The sequence below is a fragment of the Macrotis lagotis genome, chromosome 2 (genome assembly GCF_037893015.1).
Source record: "Macrotis lagotis isolate mMagLag1 chromosome 2, bilby.v1.9.chrom.fasta, whole genome shotgun sequence".
In the NCBI taxonomy this organism is placed as follows: Eukaryota; Metazoa; Chordata; class Mammalia; order Peramelemorphia; family Peramelidae; genus Macrotis; species Macrotis lagotis.
Window position 1 is genome coordinate 175,779,213 of NC_133659.1, and position 11,113 is coordinate 175,790,325.

General features: G+C 40.0%; 1 protein-coding gene across 1 annotated transcript in view; it reads right to left on the reverse strand.

The window, feature by feature from the left end:
- DGKE (diacylglycerol kinase epsilon) overlaps positions 1-9,938 on the reverse strand; it is a 30,933-nt gene extending 20,995 nt beyond the window's left edge. Inside the window, exons 1-2 of the mRNA XM_074223662.1 lie at positions 9,579-9,938; positions 7,475-7,946 (exon numbers count right to left, since the gene is read on the reverse strand). Coding sequence (XP_074079763.1) covers positions 7,475-7,932 — 458 coding nt within the window. The 5' untranslated portion in view covers positions 7,933-7,946; positions 9,579-9,938. The remainder of the gene's footprint in view (positions 1-7,474; positions 7,947-9,578) is intronic.
- Between the last annotated feature and the right edge of the window lie 1,175 nt (positions 9,939-11,113).

Genomic DNA, 11,113 nt, shown 5'->3' on the forward strand with positions numbered 1-11,113 from the left:
GATAATGATGGCAAAGACTGATTTTCCTTTTTGACTACGTAAAAAAGGCAGTTCTTTGCCTCTTTTTTTTTTTAACTTAGTCTTAATCACTGAATGGGCTTTGTCTCAAACTGAGACTTGTTTAAAGACTTAACTTAAAAAGACCAAGGTCTCTCACTATATCCAAGTTCATCTTCAATTGTCCTAATACCTTCAAAGGACAGTCTGGTGACTTAGCAGTCTTGCCTCACTGAAATCTAATTCACTTGCAAGTCATGACATCTCCTTCCTGATATCATGGTGCTCTTTGAGAATGAAGTCAAAGGACAACAACAAGGTTTATCCCACCTATTGTGACCTAGAATCTAAGCCAGTAGGATTTCCATCCACAAAAAAATATCACGAAGTAGACTAAACTCTGCAAAGATACCTAAGAATTAGTGATGACAAAAGGAAGAATATGCTGTGATTTATATAGGAAAACAGGGCCTTGTGTACATGCTAGATAGGATGGGGGGGGGAAAGTTTAGTTCAATGGATTATGTCAGGATGCTTAAGGATAATTAGTTCATTTTGGGTAACAATTAGCTATCTCGATATTCTTTGTTGGCCTCTAGTCTCTACCTCCCTGTCCTTGTAACATTCTCCCAATGGGAGGGTCAGGTGTCCTATCTAGTTGGCAAGATTTGGATATTCAAGATAGTTTTTATCAACTAAAGGTCTGGATGGAGCAAGACAGTTTTCCTATAACATAATATTTCTCAGAATACACAAGGTAAGAATAGAAAGGCAAAATTTAACTATGCCCTAGCATAATAAGGCCCATTCCAGGTGTGGGAGAAAGCCTGGGGAGAGGCCCAGAGGTGGGAGATGGATCAAAGGAGAGTCTGGGGGAACCTCAAGTAGGTCAGTTTGGCTGGGCCATAGAGTAAATAAAAATAAAGTAAATAAATATAAAAACAGAGTAAAATAGAGAAGCTAAAAATGTGAAGGGTTTTAAATTCCAGGCTGAGGAGTTCTTAAAAATTAATAAGAATTCAATGAAGGTTCTTGGGCAGGAGAGTGCTATGGTAAGGCTTGCACTTTAAGGTTTCTTCTAGCTCAAAATCTATGATCTTATGCCTAAACCAAACCCCTGATCAGTTCTAGATTTATCTATACATTTAAGGAAGGTACAATGCTATTATCAGCATCAAGAAAATTCTCTTTTCTTGCATAACTTTAAAACCCTCTAATAGTACAAAAATCTACTAATAATTCACCATTAATATAGTTACAATCTCTCTGCTAACTCACCACAGGACTATGCCAAGGAAAGATAAAAAGTTCTTGCAGCTTGAAGGGTTCATTTAAATTTCCTAAAAGGTTCTTCTAAACTCATATTTATAATACTCATACTTATTGACTTATAACTATTGATATTTTTACCATGTATTTAAAATTAAAACTCATTCCTCTTATCTCCTCCCCTGCTTTATCTGATTTGAGTTAGGTCAAACCTTACTATACTTGGTATAATTAGTACAGTGCAAATCTGACCACTAACAATTGCTATGTGATCTTGAACAAGTCACTTAGCCTCTGTTTGCCTTGTTAAATGGGGATAATAACAGCCTCTGCTTCCCAGGGTTTTTGTGAGGCTTTTATGAGTCAATAGTTGTAGTTCGCAACTACAGAAAAATGGTACCGTTACTATAATGAAATAATGCATGAGTTCTATTTTCAATAATTGAGGAGCAGTATGTATGGTGGACAGTGCTGGATTAGGGGTCATGAAGACTTAGGTTCAAATCCTGCTTCAGATAGTAGTTCCATAGCAAGTCATATAACTCTGGGCAAGTCACTAACTTCTCTCTGGGCCTCAGTTTCCTTATCTATAAAATTGGGAGGGAAGAGGGGTTTGGAGTCTATGACTTCCAAGGTTTCTTGTAGCTCAAAATCTATAATCCTATACCTAAAACAAACCCCTAGATCAGTTCTAGATTTATCTATACATTTAAGGGAGGTATAATGTTAATATCAGTACCAAGAAAATTCTGTTTTTCTTGCATAACTTTAAAACCTACTAATAGTACAAAAATCCACTAATAATTCACCATTAATATAGTTTCAATATCTCTGCTAACTCATCACAGGATCATACCAAGGAAAGATAAAAAGAATTAAAAAGACACAAGGATACAGTTGAACAAAATGCCCATGTTGATTTTTAGCTGTTGTTTGATGGAAATTGCTTATGGCTGTCACTAATTTCCACAAATCCATTAGCACAAGGAAAAGGAACTCCTGGCAATGCTGTTTACTCTGTTGGTCTAAAAATAACTTCCAGTTTACATCAGATTGCTTTTCCTGAAAAACACTAGAAGAGAATTTGGTTCTTTTGTCTTGCTTTAAAAATGAATGCTATTAGGTGAAATAGTAAAATATTCTAATTGTAAACAAATGCAAAATCAAAGACCAAACCAAAGAAAGTCAATTAAAAAAAAATCACTTTTTAGGAGAGTGAATTTAAAGGTACAAAAAAAATAAGCTGAAAGACACTGAAGTCAAAAGCAACTTAATTTTTTCCCCTTAGAAATACTGCCATAATTCCAAATTGCTTTTAGAATTCTATATAGTAGTTAAAATGTCTGTGATTTAACCATGATATATAAAATCCAAAGACTTTACTTAAAAAAGAGGGTATATAATGAATTTTAAAAAACATGGAAGATTTATATCAACTGAATAGTATATAAATAAGCAAAACCAAGAAAACTGTATATATGATTTTTTCTCTTCCTCCTCTTTTTCTTTATTTCTATTTTTCCTCAGTTACATGAATTCTTTTTTTTTAAAAATATATTTGTTTTATGATCTGATTCTCTGGAAAAGGGAATAAGGAGTGATAGATACATAAGGAAATTTAGGTGATGTAAAAATAAAATATATCAATTAAAAATGCATTTTAAAAAAACTACAAACAACAGAACATTGCCAATTGTCTGTGCCTGCAGAAATATTTCTTCCTAGATGTCCTGAAGGCAATTCAATAGATCCAGAGCAAAACTGAATACCCAAACCATTAATCTTATCTGCCACCAAATTTGAGGGCACCATCCTCCCAGGGACTCATATTTTCAGCCTTTGATTATGTCTCCTCCCTAATCCCAGTCATTTACCAAGTTGTATTGGTTCTACTTTATCCACTCACAGACATCATCCTCACAACATTTCTATGGAATTACTGGAATGGGATTCCCTACTTCAAATCCTTTGCCTCTCCAATTCCATACTCCATGTTGCTGCCAAAATACCCTACCTAAGGCATAGGATGAGCAACTCTGCATGAAACTCTTTAAGGCTCCTCATTGCTTAGAGGGAATGCTGTCTTCTTGGCCTGGCATTGAAGGACCTCCTCTCCACAATCTGGTTTTTAAACTTTCCAGCCTTTCTTCATATCACTCTTTTTCATTCATTTGCTGCTTCAGCAAACCAGGATTGCTAGGATGAGTCCCAAAGCTGAGATTTCATATCCTGTTACCTCCATGTATCCCTATTGGCAGGAATGCATTCTCTTCTTAATGCCATCTCTGAGAATTGTTATTTTCCTTCAATGGCCAGCTCAGCTGCTACCCTGGTCTATGAACTCTCCCCTGAATACTTCTTCCCCTCCTCAAACTCTTTCTCAGTTTCCCTTCTGTCACATTTATTCATGTATGTTCTTCTTGTAGAATAGATGCTTCTAGAGGACAGGGACCTTTTTTTTCTTTGTGTTCCAAATACCTAGCATAGTATCTTTTTTTTTGGTTTTTGCAAGGCAGTGGGGTTAAGTGACTTGCCCAAGGTCACACAGCTAGGTAATTATTAAGTTTCTAAGGCCAGATTTAAACTCTGGTCCTCCTGACTCCAGGGCTGGTGCTCTATCCACTGTGGCACCTAGTTGCCCCCAGCGCAGTATCTTGAACACGACAGCATTTAATAAGCATTTGCTCAGATTAATAAATTCAATCCACCTGCTTTTAAGAAAAAGGCAGAACAAAGGCCTACAGATAAGGAAATTGAGGTCCAGAAAGAGAGTTGTCTAGTCAAAGTCCACAGTTAGTCACTGTTAGAGGTAGGGCTAGAACTGAGATTTTCTCAATCCTAGTCTTGTACTTTTTCATACTCTTTCATTTGGTGACTTTGCTCTTATATGTTTAATTACCATTTCTAGACCTGAGTCCAAATTTGATTTAGTAAGTATCTGAATATAGGAAGGTGAGTCTTCCTAAATCCAGGCCCAGCACTCTATCCCTAGATCACTCAGCTGTCTGGCACATGGTATCTGCTTAATAAAAGCTTATTGATTAAGGAAATAGATCCTGAGATTCAGGGGTAGAGGAAGGTAAAATTCCTTATTTACTAAGACTTAATTGGACACTTGACTGCATAGTAACATTTAAAAGAGCAATGATGAATCCCCTGGTTAAATATTTTATCTTATTAGAGTTATTCTTTAACCTAAAATTTTGGTGAACTTGCTGCAATTAGAAGATACAGCTTCAAGGATCAAATATAATCAAACAGAACCAATCTGGCCTGCTCCAGTGGTTCTAAATATCTATTGCCTTTATTTTTTATTTTGAACCATCTTGTTCTTACAGTGTCACAGAGGCTGAAACAAATCTCCCTAAATATTACTAAATGTGGATCATTCCAAGTAATATAGTCGTTTTCTCAAGGAACTATAAATACCTAAAAGGATAAAAGAAAATATAACTAGAAACTAACCAGGTTTCTGACAGCAACCTTTAAGGTTAAATTCTTTTTTAAAAAATTTAAGGCAACAGGGTTAAGAGTGACTTGTCCAAGATCATCCAGCTAAGCAATTAAGTGTCTGAGGACGAATCTGAACCCAGTCCTCCTGACTCCAGGGCTGGTGCTCTAACCACTGTGCTATCTAGCTGCCCCCTAAGATTAAATTCTTAAAAAAGGAACCACTATTTACTCCTGATTATTAAATATACATAATCAAATTACACAAAACATATTAGTCTTTGTAATTTTACTCAATGAAAAATATTCTAGATGTTATTATTCAAGAATCAACTTCTTTGAAAAAGGGGAAAAGATGGGAATGATTTCAAGATGGATTCTAAGTTTACTAAGGACAATCTATTACATATTCAAAAATATATGTCCATAGTTCAAGAATCTTAGGTTCACCTACCATGTAGAATCCCTTATTTTATACTAACCCTGTCAGTCGTTTGTCAGCTGTGCAAGAAAACCTCTTTTATCTAATTCTTCTCAGAGCAAAAGACTGGGAAAATCACTATACTATATTTGTGACTACCTATTTTATAACCTAATCCCTATCCTCTGGAATCAGCTTGTCTACAAGCAGCTATGAAAATTATTTCAAATCACTGTTAATCTAGTTTTTAATGAGGATAAAGGGATAAAGTATAAATAGAATACTAATCCTAAAAGACAACTGTCCAGAGCTGCCTCTTTGAAAGCTAACAAATGAGTCTGTTAATCTCCTAGGATATGAGAGGAAATTTTATTTATTTATTTATCCATTTATTTATTTATTTATTTAGGTTTTTGCAAGGCAAATGGGGTTAAGTGGCTTGCCCAAGGCCACACAGCTAGGTAATCATTAAGTGTCTGACACCGGATTTGAACCCAGGTACTCCGGACTCCAGGGCCGGTGTTTTATCCACTGCGCCACCTAGCTGCCTTGGAAATTTTAAAAATAAAAAACAAAAATCGGAGTCTGACACTTTAAAAATGTCATCTTTATTAGTAGCATATATAAACTGGCCTTCTTATAGAGAACGATAAAATCAAAAGAGCATTAGGAATTTAACACAGTTGTCTCTACTTTCACAATACATCTAAGTGGGAAGAGATCTCAGTGACCATCTAGTCCAAATCATACCTGAAAAAGAATCCCTCAAAACATAAACATGTAATCAATCATCCTCCAATGAGGGGGAACTGACTGCTTCCACTTTGGAATACCTCTAATCATTAGGAAATTATTCTTTACCATAAGGCTAAATTTGTCTTTTTTATAAATTCTACTTATTTTATAATAAAAATTGATATTGAAAAGTACAGTATATTCAAGGTCTTAGAATGTAAGAATCCATACATTCAGAAGGATGCTTGCCCATTCTTTCTCTCTTTTTTTGCAAGGCAGTGGGGTTAAATGACTTGCCCATGTTCACACAGCTATCTGAAGCTGCATTTGAACTCAGGTCCTTTTAATTCCAGGGTCAGTACTCTTATCTACTGTGCAACCATGCTGACCCATGTCCATTCTCTCTCCTTCCACCCCCCCGTGTTTTTTTAGTTTTTTTTTTGCAAGGCTATGGGGTTAAGTGGCTTTCCCAAGGCCACACAGCTAGGTAATTATTAAGTGTCTGAGGCCGGATTTGAACTCAGGTACTCCTGACTCCAGGGCCAGTGCTCTATCCACGGTGCCACCTATCCTCCCCCTCCCCAAGTTTTTCTAACCTTGCTTAGCAATGCCTTAATTTTATAGAAGGCAAGAGTGAGAGATGCAACAGGAGGGAAGATGGGAAAAATCTTCCAAAGGCAGGGGATGCTGTAGTTTTTCGCTTTGAAACTTCAGAGCCTAGCTCAGAACAGTTGTTTAATAACATCAGTTGAAATGATTTGTTCAACCATTTTTTTTTAAGTATACAAAACTCAACAAATATGAGAGGCATAGTTTGAATACAGATCTCTCCTGATTCTAGTCCAGCACTCTTTCCCACTACAAAAAGGTTAATAACCTTGCTGCTTCTGGTAAAACATACCAGAAAAGAAGCTAATAGCAAATTTACTTTTAGACAGTAATGGTAAATTACCTTCACTTATCCTTTTAGACTATTCATAAAATCAAAACCCAGCACAGAGAAGCAATGAAGAATAAGATCGTGGTTAAATAGTACTAGTGCACAAAATTCAATCTAAGATCTCTTTGCTTAGTCAAAGTCACTAATTGTTAATACAGTGAAATCTGTTAAACAGACTTTAAAGATCATCTATCCAAAAAACATTTTTCTGTGGCCTCTTTAAGCAAATAAATAACATTTATTTGTTGTCAATTACAACCATATTGGGGGGGGCCTCTCAAGAATATTAAAAATGCTCAGAATGTCACCTAGAATATGAATTTTTTTTCTGATCTAGGTGGTAACTAGTAGACTTCTGGATTAAGAATAAGTTAGTTTTACAATCCTGAGAAAATATTGAATGTTTCTCTAACCCCATCCCCAACTCTTGCTCCAGGGCTGAACTGGATGTTGGAGGCATAAGACACATACTGTACATTCACTGAATGGTTCCCTTATTTGTCACTGCAGTCAATCGTCAGTGCTGGTGAGATGAGTCACCGGGGACGCTAATTAGCCTGCTACATGAAAGCAGCCAACCCTAGAACAGTAGCAGAGATCAAAGCAGGCCTCCACAACTACACTAGGCAATCATCCTAACCTTGTGCCTTCCAATGCAATACCTGTAATCGCAGAGCTTGGGCTGGTTACCACACTGTTGCTTGCAAACAAGACAGTAACTGCAGAGAGGGACGTTGCCATGGGTCCAGTGGTGAGACATGCCTTTCTGGTCAATCTCATCACATCTCAGCATGATCTCTTTGCACTGGAACTGGCGATCTGCTGTCTTGAGGCAATCTTCATCAACGCAGAGCCCACAACAGTTACAAAAGGCACCCTGGAGGATGTGCTGAGAGCACATACAGCAGTAAGTTGGTTGGCTGAAAAGGTCTGTGGCCCGCCAGTCGTGTTTGCTCTGTCGGAAAATATCCTTCCGGTAAAGCTGCCTCCGGGATCTCTGGAAGCTACACCACAAGGTGATTAATATGGGCACCAAGACTGAGCAAAGAGTCCACAGGATCAAACTCTTATCAGCGAACATAGTAGCAGGGGTGAGACATGGTTGTTTATTCTCTTCCATGTTTTTGGTTTATGCTTATTTAACAAGAAAAAGAAATAAAAAGGATTAATGTTAGTTTTTTTCCCTCTTTCCCCTTTCACCCATACTTTTGGAAAACATTAATTACATAGAATCACAGACCTCAGTGGCCCTCTAGTTCACCCCTCACATTTTACAGTTGAGGAAACTGAGGCTCAGAGAGATTAGGCAATTTGCTTAAGGTCACAAAGACAATGAGTAAGCTGAGACAGAATTTGAAGTCTAATATTTTCTTCTAACTATACCAACCCAGAAGGGCCCATCTGTCACCTCACCTTCAGTTTTCAGTGTTGAAAACTAAGACTTTTGCTCTTTGAATTTTTTAAGATTATGTCTTACTGCTCTCCTGCCACTACCAACCAGGATATCCTGTCACAGAAGTTACTGAAAAACAGCTCACCCCCCCCCCCCACCACCTTGGGTTAAATTTGGCATCCTTTTCCTCAACCCTAGCTCCCTACATCCCTAAAAGACCTTCATGAAAAGCAGACTCTTCTCATTTCAGTACCTTTTGATTACCATCTTAGCCAATCTTTTTATGGCATCATAGGATCTAGAGCTGGAAGGGATCTGATAGCAACTAGCCCAGCCTGATCATGTTATTTTCTCTGCTTAGAGACAAGACATCATTTCTTTGCTCTGGTTTTACCCTCCTCAATAAACGACAAAAGCCTCGAAATCCTGAGTTGTCCTGTTAATGAACAGAACACAGAAGAGGAATAGGATGTCTATGCCAGCCTTCCCCAGGTGAGAGCTGTTAAGGAACCTCAGAGGTCATCTCCTAACTTTTTTGATCTCTTATATCCCTTGCTGTTCAGTTAAACCTTTCTATTCTTTCTATTCAAAATGAAATAAAGTAAATTCTAGAGGCTATGGAACATATTATTTACAATTTTTAAAAAGGCTTTCCCCATACAATAAACTTTCCCATGCCCCCTAAATCAATGATTGCTGACTTCCTCATCTCTAAAACAAGAGGGCTGATCTTCTATTTCTAAATCTAGAGCTTACCATGCATATAATAAAAAACCCAAAACATTCCCCTACCCCCCCCCATTCAATAATCAGTCTGAGTTTCTAAATCTGTAAAATGGGGGGATGGACTTGATATCTTCTAAGGACTCTTGGCTCTCAATCTAGGATAAGGTATTCCAGAGTGAACCACGCAAATGCATTATAATTAGACGGCCCTATAGCCCCCTAATTATTAATAAACACTCTTCAGTTTCTAAATCTGTAAAATGGGAGCGGGGGTGGATTTGATATCTTCTAAGGACTCTTGGCTCTCAATCTAGGATAAGATATTCCAGAGTGAACCACGCAAATGCATTATAATTAGACGGCCCTGTAGTCCTCTGATTATTAATAAAGTCTCAAGTTTCTATATCCGTAAAACAAGGAGGGTCGGCTTCCATGGCCTCGAAGGTCTCTTTCAATCTGTGATCCTAGGGCACTTGAGTTACCATGAATGTGTGAAACCTTCCCAAATCCGTGAATTTATTACAAAAGGAAACAAAAGACCCGGGTTGGTCACGAACGCACACGCGCACGCACACACACAGAGGAAATAAAAATAGATTCAATGCAACAGGGATAATAAAGTTAATGGCTGGAAAACCTTCCGCTACCTCCTTGACATGCTTTCCCTCGTGGACGGCCGGGCGGAAACTGCTCGTCTAGGTCATCCCAGCCCTCTTTCTGCAGAAGAGGCAACGAAGGCCCAGAAATGAGAAGGGAGCCGCTTAGAATCGCGCAGAAGGCGGCGGGGTCAGGGCCGGGCCCCAGCTTCCGGGCCCCCCAAGTCGCCGCCGCCCATCCGAATCGGCAAGCCAAGGGCCGGCTCCGCGGCGTTCCTGGGATCCGGGGACAAAAGCAAACAGCCGAGGCTTCCCGAGTGAGGGCGGGCGGGGACGGGGCTCGGCTCGCCCCGGGGGGCAGAGGCAGGGATGGCGGCTTCCACTGCCCCGTTCTAAGGGCCCACTCGCGCCCTCCTCCCCGTGGGGCTCGGAGGCTCGGCCGCGCCCGCCCTCTCCGCCCCGAAGGGGCCCGAGGGGCTCGACAAGCGGAGCCGGAGCCCGGGGCGGGGGCGGGGCCAGGGAGGCGCTCAGAGCGCAGGAGCGGAAGTGACATCACGAGGGCAGGGCGCTAGCGGAGAGTGAGCTGTTCATTGGCCAAACGCTCTTAGGTCCGCCCTGGGGGCGGGGACCTGAATGAAGGGAGGTGGAAGCTCGAAGGCTATAGGGAGACCAGCTGAGATGCGGAAAGGCGGGAAATTAGGGAGGCGGGAGTTCGCGGTAGGGCTGAGGCGGTGATGTCACGGTCTCTGATGGAGCGGCAACTTCGCCCCCTCTTGTCTTTTTTTTTTTTTTTGCTATGTGTTTTGTATCAGTAATAACCACCACAGAGGAAGGCAGGTTGGCAAAGCAGTCTGGTTCAGCCTGGGGTGGCAGTCCTGGTTAAGCCAACAGTCATTTATTAGGCGTTTTCCGAGGTCCCAGGCTCTGTGGCTCTGGAGGAGGGAGTGAGGCCGCTGACTGCACAGCCCGCCCTCGCTTAGGCCTCCCCAGCCCAAGGTCCTGGCGCCGCGGAGAGAGCCTCAGACGCTTGGGCAAGTCGCTTAGTCCTCACCGCCTCACCTCCAGGGCCATCTCCAGTTGTCCTGATTCTTGTCTGGCCCACTGGACTCAGATGACTGCAGGAGAAAGTGAGGCTGCCCCTCACTCAAATCCAATTCACCTGCAAGTCATGGCATCCCCTCCCCGAGGTCATGGTCTTTTTCAGGAATGAAGGACAAAATGGGAGTGATGATTCCACCAGTACAACAGTCAGGCACAATTTTGGGGTATCTCCGATGGAGAATACCATCTGTATCCAGAGAAAGAATTGTGGACTTTGAACAAAGACCAAAGACTGTTACCTTTAATTAAAAAAAAATCTGTTATCTTATTATGTAATTTTGTTATCTCTCATATACTTTATTTTTCTTCCCTAAAGATATGGTTTTTCTCTCATCACATTCAATTTAGATCATTGTATACCATGGAAACAATGTAAAGACTAACAGAATGCCTTCTGCTGGGGGGGGGTGAGAGAAACGAGATTAGGGGAAAAATTGTAAAATTCAAAATCAATAAATTTAAAAGAAAATGAAGGACAAAACATC